Below are 13,688 nucleotides of genomic sequence, written 5' to 3' on the forward strand. Positions count from 1 at the left end.
TACCAAAATGTTCATTGCAGCTCTATTTACAATAGCCCGGAGATGGAAACAACCTAAGTGCCCATCATCGGATGAATGGGTAAAGAAGATGTGGCACATATATACAATGGAATATTACTCAGCCATAAAAAGAAACAAAATTGAGCTATTTGTAATGAGGTGGATAGACCTAGAGTCTGTCATACAGAGTGAAGTAAATCAGAAAGAAAAAAGACAAATACCATATGCTAACACATATATATGGAATTTAAGAAGAAAAAAAAATGTCATGAAGAACCCAGGGGTTAGACAGGAATAAAGACACAGACCTACTGGAGAACGGACTTGAGGATATGGGGAGGGGTAAGGGTGAGCTGTGACAGGGCGAGAGAGAGTCATGGACATATACACACTACCAAATGTAAGGTAGGTAGCTAGTGGGAAGCAGCCGCATGGCACAGGGATATCGGCTCGGTGCTTTGTTACCGCCTGGAGGGGTGGGATAGGGAGGGTGGGAGGGAGGGAGACGCAAGAGATATGGGAACATATGTATATGTATAACTGATTCACTTTGTTATAAAGCAGAAACTAACACACCATTGTAAAGCAATTATACCCCAATAAAGATGTTAAAAATATATATATATATATAAAAACAAAAAACAAAAAACGGAAGACTTGTCTTTAGCTTATTTTCGCTGCTTGCTTGCACTTTAATAAGTTGATAAATGACATTTAAACTCAATAATTATGATTAACTCTGTCCCACAATTTTTAAAAGCACTGGTGATTGTGTGCGCCTGCATGTGCGCACCTTTACAACCAGTAAAATAAAGTTCTTGATCAAAAAAAAAAAGAATATTTTGTGGTTTCCAAATATATGGAATTTAAGGAAAATCTTGGGCAGGCTTAAAACAATGACAACATATTTCTGCTCATAAATCTCCAATTTGTGTAGGGTCAGTAGGGATAGTTCATAGCTGTTCTAGGAACAGCTGGTGTCAGCTGGACTGACTTGGGGTCTAGCAGCTGGAATCATTTGAAGACTCACTTATTCACACCTGCCAGTTGTTGCTGGCTTTTGGCTGAGACTTTGGGGGTTGTCAGCTGGAAAATCTACACATTTCCTTTCCAGGTGGCCTGGGCTTCCTCACAACATAGTGGCTGTGTTCCAAGAATAAGGGTCGAGAAAGGGAGAGTGGAAGGGAGAAAGGATACAGAGGAGTGAGGTCAAAACTTTGTCTTTTTAATTACACAGGCTCAGAAATCATGTAGGATCACTTGTGCGGGTGTGTTTCTATGTGTATCTGACACAAAATTTTCATGTATTTAAAGTACAGTTTGCTAGGTTTTGACATATGTGTACATCCTAAAATTACAACCACAATCAGGGTAATGAACATATTTATCACTCTAAAAAGTTTCCTCCTCCTCCTTTGAAATCCCTCTCTCCCACTCCTTCCCACCCCATCCATTCCCAGGTAACTACTGATCTGCTTTATGTCATTATCATTAGTTTGCTTTTTGTAGAAATTTGTATCGGTGGAATCATATAGTATGTCCTCTTTTTTGCATAGATTTTTGCACTAAACATAATTATTTTGAGAATCATCCATTATTGAAGGTTGTATCAATAGCTCATTCCTTTTTATTGCTGAGCAGTAATCTACTTTATGGATATACAGGAATTTGTTTATCTGCTCAACCTGAAGATGGACATTTGGGTTGTTTCCAGTTTTTGGCTTTTACAAATAAAGCTGCTATGAACATAACATACAAGTCTTTGAAAAGACAAATGTTTTCTTTTCTCCATAGTAAATATGTAGGAGTGAAATAGCTGGATTGTATGATAGGTGTGTATTTAACTTTTTAAGCAACTGCCAAAATGTTTTCCAAAGTGGTTGTACTATTTTACATTCCTACCAGCAGTGTACATCTATATCAATGCTTGTATCAGTTTTAATGGGGTGTATAGTGGTATCTTATTGTGGCTTAATTTTTTTTAAAAAATAAATTTTTAAAAATTTATTTTATTGAAGTATAGTTGATTTACAATGTTGTTTTAGTTTATGGTATACAGCAAAGCGATTCAGCAGAAAAACCTGAGTGAACTTTTTGGCCAACCCAATGTGTATACTAGTTTGCATCTGGTAATCCCAAACTCCCAACCCATCCCTCTCCACCACCTCTCCCCCTTGGCAACCACAAGTCTGTTCTCTGTGTATATGAGTCTGTTTTTGTTTCATAGATAAGTTCATTTGTGTCATGTTTTAGATTCCACATATAAGTAATATCATATGGTATTTGTCTTTCTCTTTCTGACTTACTTCACTTACTATGATAATCTCTAGGTCCATCCATGTTGCTGCAAATAGCATTATTTCATTCTTTTTCATAGCTGAGTAGTATTCCATTGTGTGTATGTGTGTGTGTGTGTGTTTGTGTGTGTGTGTATACACACCACATCTTTTTTATCCATTCATCTATCAATAGACATTTAGGTGTTTCCATGCCTTGGCTATTGTAAATAGTGCTGCTGTGAACATAGGGGTGCTCGTATCTTTTTGAATTATGGTTTTGTCTAGATACATGCCCAGGAGTGGGATTGTTGGATCATATTCATTGTCACTTTAGTTTGCATTTCCTTAATGACTAATGATGTTGAGTATCTTTTCATGTCCTTATTTGCCATCATTATATTTTCTTCAGGCACAATGTCTATTCAAATCTTTTTACCCATTTTAAAAATTGGATTATTTATTTTCTTATTAGACTTTTAGGAATTCTTTATATATTTTGAATACAAGTTCTTCATCATATACATGCCTTGCAAATATTTTCTCCCAGTCTGTGGATTGTATTTTTTCATTCTCTTAACAATGTAATTTGAAGAGCCAAAGATTTTAATTTTGAATACATCCATTTTATCCATTTTTTTCTGGATTCTCCTTTTGGTGTCATATTGAAATTTTTTGCCTAAACCAATATCATAGTAACAAAGGTTTTCTTTCATGTTTTCTTTTACAAGTTTTATAGTTTTACATTTAGGCCCATGCTTCATTTTGAGTCAATTTTTGTATATGGTACATGGTATGTATCAAAGGTTTTTTTTTTTTGCATGTGGATATTGAATTATTCCAGCACCATTTGTTGAAAAGACTGTCTTTCCTCATGTATTTGCACCTTTGTAAAAAAAAAATCAGTTGTCCATATTGTGTGTGTCTGTTTCTGGACTCTTTATTCTGATATGTTGATCTATTTGTTTATCTTTATGGCAACACCATATTGTCTTGATAATTGTAGCTTTATAATAAGTCTTGAAACCAGGAAATTTTAGTCCTACAACTTTGTTCTTCTCTTACAAAGTTGTTTTGCGTATTCTAGGACTCTTCCATTTTCACGTGAATTTTAGAATTAGCTTCTCAATTTCTGTTGAAATTATTATTGGGATTGCACTGAATCCATAGATCAATTTGGGTAAAATTGGCATCTTAACAATATTGAGTCTTCTGACCCATGAACACAGTATTTCTCTCCATTTATTTAGATCTTTAATTTCTCTCAGAAATGCTTTATGGTTTTCAACATACAGGTCCTTCAAATATTTTGTCAGCATTATCTATAATTATTTAATTTTTAATAATTATTTAATTTTCGGAAGCTATTATAAATGCTCTTGTTTATATGATTTTAACTTCTAATTGCTCATTGCTAGTAGATAGAAATAAAACCGATTTTTGTATATTGTCCCTGTGTATTTAACCTTGCTAAACTCACTATTCTAGAGCTTTTTTGTAGATACCGTCAGCTTTTCTACATAGACAATCACGTTATCTGTAAATAATGACAATTTCACCTCTTCCTTTCCAATCTGGATGGCTTTTATTTCTTTTTCATGACTTACTGCACCAATTAGAACCTTCAATACAACATTGACTAGAGGTGGTCAAAGTGGAAAACCTCTTGTTTCTGATGCTGGAGGGAAAATATTCAGTCCCTTACAATTATGTATGATTTCAGCTGTAAGCTTTTCCTAGATGTCCTTCATAAGGTTAACTTATATTTCTATTTTGCTGAGTTTTTATCAAGAATCACTGCTGAAATTTCTGCTGTTTTGAGATGGCTTTTATTTTTCAGTTTTTAATATAGTGAATTATATGGATTGATTTTTGAAAGTTTGTATTCCTTGGAAAACCCCACTTAATCATGATGTATTGTCCTTTTAATATAGGACATTTCTTAACCTCAGCAATAGTGGCACTTGGAGTTGGATGGTTCTTTGTCAGGGGCTGTCTTATGCATTGTAGGATGTTTAGCAGCATCTCTAGCTTCTACCCACTAGATGCTAGTATCACCATTCCCCAACAGTTGTGACAACCAAAAATGTCTCCAGATTGCCAGATGTCTCCCTGGGTGACAAAATCATAGCTGGTTGAAAACCATTGTTATATATTATTAAATTTGATTTGGTAAAATTTTCTTTAAAAATTTTGTGTCTGTTCATAAGGGATATTTTTTTTTCTGGTAATGTCTTTGTTGGATTTTGTATCAGTAATTCTGGCCCTAAGGAATGAATTGGAAAGTATTTCTTCCTTTTTAATTATACAGAAGCATTTGTATCAAACTGACATTATTTCTTCCTTAAATAACTGGTAGAATTCACTAGTGAAGTCATCTGTCACTAGAGATCTGTGTGTAGGGTGTGGGGAGGGTTTTAACTACAACTCAGTTTTTTTTAGAAGATTTATGGATATTCTGGTTATCTGTTTCTTCTTGAGTGAAATTTAGTAGTTTGTGCCTTTCAAGGAATTGATCCATTTCATCTAATTTATTGAGTTTGTGGACATGAAGTAGTTCACAGTGTTCCTTTCTATTCATTTAATGCTGTAAGGTCTGTAGTGCTGTCACCTCTTTCACTCTGGATATTAGTAATTTATATCTAGTATCTTTTTTTCTTGATAAACCTGGTTGAGTTTGATCAATATTATTTATCTCAAGCAGTCAATTTATGTTTCATTTATTTTCACTTTTTTTTCTGTTGTCTTTCTTGTTTTGTGCTTTTGCTATTTTTTTCCTTCTGCTTACTTTAGTTTTAATTTGCTTTTCTTTCTCTAACTTCTTAAGGTACAGCTTAGTTCATTTAATTGAGACCTCCTTTTTCCCCCCAGTATAATCATTTAATGTTTCAAATTTCTCTCCAAGCTGTGCTTTAGTTGTATTCCACAGATTTTGATAAGTTGTGTTTTTATTTTCATTCAATTAGACGTATTTTCTGAAATCTTTTTGATTTCGTATTTGACCCATGGGTTTCTTAGAAGTGTGTTTAGTTCTCAACTACTTGAATATTATCTAGGTTCCATTTATAAATTTTAAATTATTTTGTTTTGATAGAGAACATATTCTGTGTTAGATCAGTCTCTTAAAATGTATTGTGGAACAAGATGACATAGACTTATCTATTTTTGCTTCTCCCCACTAAGTAAAACTATAAACCCTGGAAATAATGCAAAAGACAATCAAAGGAGAAATCTGAAAGAGGAAGGTAATCTGGTTAGGGACCCAAGGAAGCACTAGAAGAACAGCATATTCAGGGCATCTTGTAACCTCCTCCTTCAGAAGATGACAATTCAGGCCCAGCATGTCCTGACTCCAGCTTAGTTACAGAAGGCGTCTACTCAGATAGCTTATTCTTCTCCCAGATTGAAAGGGCTATCCAACAACAGCAGGCTAGTCAAGACAAGTGTTTCTACCACAGTACACAAACACACACACACAAAATGGCAACTATGTGAGATTATGTGTTAATTAACTTGATTATGGTAATCATTTCACAATGTATATGTATATCAAAGCATCATGTTGTACACTTTTTATATGTGCAAGTTTTTTGCCAATTATACCTCAGTAAAGCTGAAAAAATTCATCTCTATGTATTGTGTTGCATTACATGTACTGGGGGAATAAGAAGAGAATTGGAGGACGGTTTCTAACAAAACAGATTTCAATTTTTACAATTTAAAACGTTCACATTCTTTTTTGTATTTTATTTGAGTTACATGGGTAATTAAGTATAATGGCATAAGTAAATATAGTATTTAAGTTTAGATATTGCCTATGTCTTTTACTTTTCATAATCCCAACATTGAATATAGCTCAGCTTGATAGCAGAGGAGCTTTTTATTTTACTTTTTGGGGTGTCTGAGAACTATGTGTATATGTTGTCCAGACATAGGACAGGGAGAAAGAAAGACTACCAGAGAAGAGCTGGGAAAGAAAGGTTTGGGTTCAGGGATGCAATTTTTGCTAGAAAAGTTGACTTTTAAAAAAGATTAATTAATTAATTAATTTATTTTGGCTGCATTGGGTCTTAGCTGCTCCACGCAGTTTTTCTCTAGTTGGGGTGGGCGGGGGCTACTCTTCATTGCAGTGCACAAGCTGCTCATTGCGGTGGCTTCTCTTGTTGTGGTGCGCAGACTTCAGTAGTTGTGGCACGCGGGCTCAGTAGTTGTGACTTGCAGCATCTAGAGAGCAGGCTTAGTAGTTGGGGCGCACGGGCTTAGTTGCTCCATGGCATGTGGGATCTTCCCGGACCAGGGCTTGAACCCGTGTCCCCTGCATTGGCAGGCGGATTCTTAACCATTGCACCACCAGGGAAGTCCTGACATTTTTTTTTAAACTCTTGGTTGGTTAGTAACAAAGACCACACTCAAGCTCTAACAGTAAGTGAGTTGGTGTCAAAATCTAAAATGCCAGTTTCCAAGCAGAATTTTAAAACATATATGGTCACAAGAAAGTGTTAGGAGTGATTGTTCCTGGAGAGTAGGATTAAAGGAACTTGAAGAAGGGGTAAGAAGAGGGATTTTACTTTTCATTTTCTACTAGTAGAGGAGCTTTTTAAATAAAATGCTTTAAATCTGTAAATGTACGTTTAGTCTTATTTATTCCCCATCAAGTTTGTTAGAAACTGATACATTCAAATTTTATTATATTTATTTAATATTTATAGTTAATATTTATTTACGCTATTAACTTCTGTTTTATTTTCAGAACTGAAGGCAGAAGCTAGTCTAATGGACCAGATGAGTAGTTGTGATAGTTCATCAGATTCCAAAAGTTCATCATCTTCAAGCAGTAAGGATAGTTCTAGTGATTCAGAAGATGAAGAGTGCAGATCCTCTCCCTCTGATCCAGGGAATTATGTCTCGGAACATCCTACCATGTCTACCATGCCACAGTGCAGGATTCCTGAGGTAGTGACTGGTCATAATAAACATCATGACAGCAATGGCCTCCTGATGAATACTTTAAGTAAGTATACATAAGCATGCGTAATTGGAAAAGTAAGAATTTACAGTGGAGCCATACCGATTATGGTCTAAAATTTGCATACAGAGAAAGACTTCTTTTTTATTTATTTGACAGTATTACCCATTACCTTCTTTTTTTTAATTTAATTTTTATACAGTAGGTTCTTATTAGTTATCTGTTTTTTACATATCTGTATATATGTCAATCCCAATCTCCCAATTCATCCCACCAGCACCACCCCGCCCCACTTCCTCCCCTTGGTGTCCATATGTTTGTTCTCTAAATCTGTGTCTATTTCTGCCTTGCAAACCGGTTCATCTGTACCATTTTTCTAGATTCTACATATATGCATTAATATACGATATTTGTTTTTCTCTTTCTGACTTACTGCACTCTGTATGACAATCTCTAGTTCCATCCACGTCTCTACAAATGACCCAATTTCATTCCTTTTTATGGCTGAGTAATATTCTATTGTATATATGTACCACATCTTCTTTATCCATTCATCTGTCAGTGGACATTTAGGTTGCTTCCATGACTTGGCTATTGTAAATAGTGCTGCAATGAACATTGGGGTACATATGTCTTTTTGAATTATGGTTTTCTCTGGGTGTATGCCCAGTAGTGGGATTGCTGGATCATATGGTTATTCTATTTTTAGTTTTTTAAGGAACCTCCATACTGTTCTCCATAGTGGCTGTATCAATTTACATTCCCACCAACACTGCAAGAGGGTTCCCTTTTCTCCACACCCTCTCCAGCATTTGCTGTTTGTAGATTTTCTGATGATGCCCATTCTAACCGGTGTGAGGTGATATCTCATTGTAGTTTTGATTTGCATTTCTCTGATAGTTAGTGATGTTGAGCAGCTTTTCATGTGCCTCTTGGCCATCTGTATTTCTTCTTTGGAGAAATGTCTATTTAGGTCTTCTGCACATTTTTTTGATTGGGTTGTTTTTTTTTTAATATTGAGCTGCATGAGCTGTTTATGTATTTTGGAGATTAATCCTTTGTTGATTCATTTGCAAATATTTTCTCCAATTCTGAGGGTTGTCTTTTTGTTTTGTTTATAGTTTCCTTTGCTGTGCAAAAGCTTTTAAGTTTCATTAGGTCCCATGTGTTTATTTTTCTTTTTATTTCCATTACTCTAGGAGGTGGGTCAAAAAAGGTCTTGCTGTGATTTATATCAAAGAGTGTTCTGCCTGTGTTTTCCTCTAAGTTTTATAGTGTCCAGTGTTACATTTAGGTCTTTAATCCATTTTGAGTTTATTTTTGTGTATAGTATTAGGGAGTGTTCTAATTTCATTCTTTTACATGTAGCTTTCCAGTTTTCCCAGCACCACTTATTGAAGAGACTGTCTTTTCTCTATTGTATATCCTTGCCTCCTTTGTCATAGATTAGTTGACCATAGGTGCATGGGTTTATCTCTGGGCTTTCTATCCTGTTCCATTGAGCTGTATTCCTGTTTTTGTGCCAGTACCATATTGTCTTGATTACTGTAGCTTTGTAGTATAGTCTGAAGGCAGGGAGTCTGATTCCTCCAGCTCTGTTTTTTTCCCTCAAGACTGCTTTGGCTATTCGGGGTCTTTTGTGTCTCCATACAGATTTTAAGATTTTTTGTTCTAGTTCTGTAAAGAATGCCAGTGGTAATTTGATAGGGATTGCACTGAATCTGTAGATTGCTTTGGGTAGTATAGTCATTTTCATAATATTGATTCTTCTAATCCAAGAATATGGTATATCTCTCCATCTGCTTGTGTCATCTTTGATTGCTTTCATCAGTGTCTTATAGTTTTCTGCGTACAGGTCTTTTACCCCCTTAGGTAGGTTTATTCCTAGGTATTTTATTCTTTTTGATGCAGTGGTAAATGGGAGTGTTTCCTTAATTTCTCTTTCAGATTTTTCATCATTAGTGTATAGGAATGCCAGAGATTTCTGTGCATTAATTTTGTATCCTGCAACTTTACCAAATTCATTGATTAGTTCTAGTAGTTTTCTGGTGGCATCTTTAAGATTCTCTATGTATAGTATCATGTCATCTGCAAACAGTGACAGTTTTACTTCTTCTTTTCCAATTTGTGTTCCTTTTATTTCTTTTTCTTCTCTGATTGCAGTGGGTAGGACTTCCAAAACTATGTTGAATAATAGTGGTGAGAGTGAACATCCTTGTCTTGTTCCTGATCTGAGAGGAAATGCTTTCAGTTTTTTCACCATTGAGAATGATGTTTGCTGTGGGTTTGTTGTCTGTGGCCTTTATTATGTTGAGGTACCTTCCCTCTATGCCCACTTTCTGGAGAGTTTTTATCATAAATGGGTGTTGAATTTTGTGGAAAGCTTTTTCTGCATCATTGAGATGATCATATGGTTTTTATTATTCAATTTGTTAATATGGTGTATCACATTGATTGATTTGCATATATTGAAGAATCCTTGCATCCCTGGGATAAACCACACTTGATCATGGTGTATGACCCTTTTGATGTATTGTTGGATTCTGTTTGCTAGTATTTTGTTGAGGATTATTGCGTCTATATTCATCAGTGATATTGGTCTGTAATTTTCTTTTTTTGTAGTATCTTTGCCTGTTTTTGGTGTCAGGGTGATGGTGGCCTCGTAGAATGAATTTGGGAGTGTTCCTTCCTCTGCAATTTTTTTGGAAGTTTGAGAAGGATGGGTGTTAGCTCTTCTCTAAATGTTTGATAGAATTCACCTGTGAAGCCATCTGGTCCTGGACTTTCATCTGTTGGAAGATTTTTAATCACAGTTTCGATTTCATTACTTGTGATTGGTCTGTTCATAGTTTCCGTTTCTTCCTAGTTCAGTCTAGGAAGGTTATACCTTTCTAGGAATTTGTCCATTTCTTCCAAGTTGTCCATTTTATTGGCATAGAGTTGCTTGTAGTAGTCTCTTATGATGCTTTGTATTTCTGTGGTGTCCATTGTAACTTCTCCTTTTTCATTTCTAATTATATTGATTTGAGTCCTCTCCCTCTTTTTCTTGATGAGTCTGGCTAAAGGTTTATCAGTTTTGTTTATCTTTTCAAAAACCAGCTTTTAGTTTCATTGATCTTTGCTATTGTTTTCTTTGTTTCTATTTCATTTATTTCTGCTCTGATCTTTATGATTTCTTTCCTTCTACTAACTTTGGGTTTTGTTTGTTCTTCTTTCTCTAGTTCCTTTAAGTGTAAAGTTAGCTTGTTTATTTGAGGTTTTTCTTGTTTCTTGAGGTAGGATTGTATTGCTATAAACTTCCCTCTTAGAACTGCTTTTGCTGCATCCCATAGGTTTTGGATCATCGTGTTTTCGTTGTTATTTGTCTCTAGATATGTTTTGATTTCCTCTTTGATTTTTTTTTTTTTTTTTGCGGGATGCAGGCCTTTCACTGCTGTGGCCTCCTCCGCCGCGGAGCACAGGCTCTGGAGGCGCAGGCCCAGTGGCCATGGCCCACGGGCCCAGCCACCCCACGGCATGCGGGATCCTCCAGTACCGGGGCACGAACCCGCGTCCCCCTCATCGGCAGGCGGACTCTCAACCATTGCGCCACCAGGGAAGCCCTCCTCTTTGATTTCTTCAGTGATCTGTTGGTTATTTAGTAACGTATTGTTTAGCCTCCATGAGTTTGTGTTTTTTACTTTTTTTTCCCTGTGATTGATTTCTAATCTCATAGCATTGTGGTCAGAAAAGGTGCTTTGTTATGATTTCAATTTTCTTAAATTTACTGAGGCTTGACTTTTGACCCAAGATGTGATCTATCCTGGAGAATGTTCCATGTGCACTTGAGAAGAAAGTGTAATCTGCTGGTTTTGGATGGAATGTCCTATAAATATCAATTAAATCTATCTGGTCTATTGTGTCATAAAGCTTGTGTTTCCTTATTAATTTTCTGTCTGGAGGATCTGTCCATTGGTGTAAGTGAGGTGTTAAAGTCCCCACTATTATTGTGTTATTGTCGATTTCCTCTTTTATAGCCGTTAGCAGTTGCCATATGTATTGAGGTGCTCCTATGTTGGGTGTATATATATTTATAATTGTTATATCTTCTTCTTGGATTAATCCCTTGATCATTATGTAGTGTCCTTCCTTGTCTCTTGTAACATTGTTTATTTTAAAGTCTATTTTATCTGATATGAGTATTGCTACTACACCTTTCTTTTGATTTCCATTTGCATGGAATATCTTTTTCCATTCCCTCACTTTCAGTCTGTATGTGTCCCTAGGTCTGCAGTGTGTCTCTTGTAGACAGTATATATACAGGTCTTGTTTTCGTATCCATTCAGCAAGCCTGTGTCTTTTGGTTGGAGCATTTAATCCATTCACGTTTAAGGTAATTATCGATATGTATGTTCCTATTACCATTTTCTTCATGGTTATGGGCTTGTTTTTGTACATCCTTTTCTTGTGTTTCCCACTTAGAAAAGTTCCTTTAGCATTTGTTGTAGAGCTGGTTTGGTGGTGCTGAATTCTGTTAGTGTTTGCTTGTCTGTAAACCTTTTGATTTCTGTGTTGAATCTGAATGAGATCCTTGCCTGGTAAAGTAATCTTGGTTGTAGGTTCTTTCCTTTCATCACTTTAAATATATCATGCCACTCCCTTCTAGCTAGTAGAGTTTCTTCTACTCTGCTAGTAGAGTTTCTGAGAAGTCACTTGTTAACCTTATGGGAGTTCCCTTGTATGTTATTGTAGTTTTTTCCTTGTTGTTTTCAATAATTTTTCTTTGTCTTTAATTTTTGTCATTTTTATTACTCTGTGTCTCGGTGTGTTTCTCCTTGGATTTATCCTGCCTGGGACTCTCTGCACTTCCTGGACTTGGGTTGCTATTTCCTTTCCCATGTTAGGGAGTTTTTCAACTATAATCTCTTCAGATATTTTCTCGAGTTCCTTCTCTCTCTTATCTCCTTCTGGGACCCCTATAATGTGAATGTTGTTGCATTTAATGTTGTCCCAGAAGTCTCTTAGGCTGTCTTCATTTCTTTTCATTCTTTTTTCTTTATTTTGTTCCACAGCTGTGAATTCCACCATTTTGTCTTCCAGGTCACCTATCCATTCTTCTGCCTCAGTTATTCTGCTATTGATTCCTTCTAGTGGATTTTTCATTTCAGTTATAGTATTGTTCATCTCTGTTTATTTGTTCTTTAATTTTTCTAGGTGCTTGTTCTTTAATTCTTCTAGGTCTTTGTTAAACATTTCTTGCATCTTCTTGATCTTTGCCTCCATTCTTTTTCCAAGGTCCTGGATCATCTTCAGTATCATTATTCTGAATTCTTTTTCTGGAAGGTTGCCGATCTCCATTTCATTTAGTTGTTTTTCTGGGGTTTTATCTTGTTCCTTTATCTGGTACATAGTCCTCTTCGTTTTCATTTTGTCTATCTTTCTGTGAATGTGGTTTTCGTTCCACAGGCTGCAGAATTGTAGTTCTTCTTGCTTCTGCTCTCTGCCATCTCAACCATTACCTTCTTATTGAATTATTCATTTCCTTTTGACTCTGTAACATAACGTCCTATTGGCTTTTCTCCTACCTTTGTAGATACTTTTCTGACTCTTCTTTGCTAGTTTATAATCTTTTACTTAGTCATTAGAGCTGGGGTTCTGCAAGGCTTAATTCTAGGTCCTTTTTTTGTTTTATTCTATATTCTTTCCACAGATAATCTCCATATTTCTGTGGCAGTCAATACTTATATATAGATAACTTGTAAATTTGCATCTCTGACCCACACCTCTGAGCTCTAGACACATAAGTCCAACACATCTCATATTAAAAGGCATTTCAAATTCACCTTGTCCAAAACCAATTTATAATCTTTCACTATGTTTCTTCCTAGTGAAAGGCAGGAGTCATCTAATTATGCAAACCAGAAGTGATTGTATTCTAGGGTTGAGTTTCTCTCCCTCTTTACAGTATAGTCAATCCTTCACCTTCACCAAGTCCTGTTTATATTACCTCCTTAATCTCAAATTCATCTACTTTTCTGCATCTCCACCACTGTCACTCTAGTTAAACTTACCATTATTTCTTGCTTTAATAATGCAATGACTTCCTAACTGGTTCACCACTTATCCACTCAAACCCATTTTTGATCTACTAAGTACATTGCGGCCATATTGATCTTTTCATAATTCAAGTATTATTTGTCTCTCCTACTTTAAACTTTACAATAACTTATAATTTCTTTTAGGATAGAGACAAAACATTTTAACATAAGAGTCTTGCCCTCTCTGTTCTAGCAACATTTTCCTTCTTTTTGTCACCATACTCAAATACTTTTGCCTACCTCAGGGACTCTACCCATACTGTCCATTCAGTTAGAAATAGTTCTTTCTTTTCATGTAGTTAACTTTTTCTCCTTTAGATGGTAGTTTTATATATACTTTATCAAGAAAGCCTTTCTTGACCTTTCTGA

General features: G+C 35.6%; 1 protein-coding gene across 1 annotated transcript in view; it reads left to right on the forward strand.

Moving 5' to 3' along the window:
* Positions 1-13,688, forward strand: part of EAF2 (ELL associated factor 2) — a 48,529-nt gene that overhangs the window by 26,628 nt on the left and 8,213 nt on the right. Inside the window, exon 5 of the mRNA XM_027106139.1 lies at positions 7,027-7,287. Coding sequence (XP_026961940.1) covers positions 7,027-7,287 — 261 coding nt within the window. The remainder of the gene's footprint in view (positions 1-7,026; positions 7,288-13,688) is intronic.

Source organism: Aethalodelphis obliquidens, unplaced genomic scaffold (genome assembly GCF_003676395.1).
Source record: "Aethalodelphis obliquidens isolate GAN/ISIS:26980383/991018 unplaced genomic scaffold, ASM367639v1 scaffold1, whole genome shotgun sequence".
NCBI lineage: Eukaryota > Metazoa > Chordata > Mammalia > Artiodactyla > Delphinidae > Aethalodelphis > Aethalodelphis obliquidens.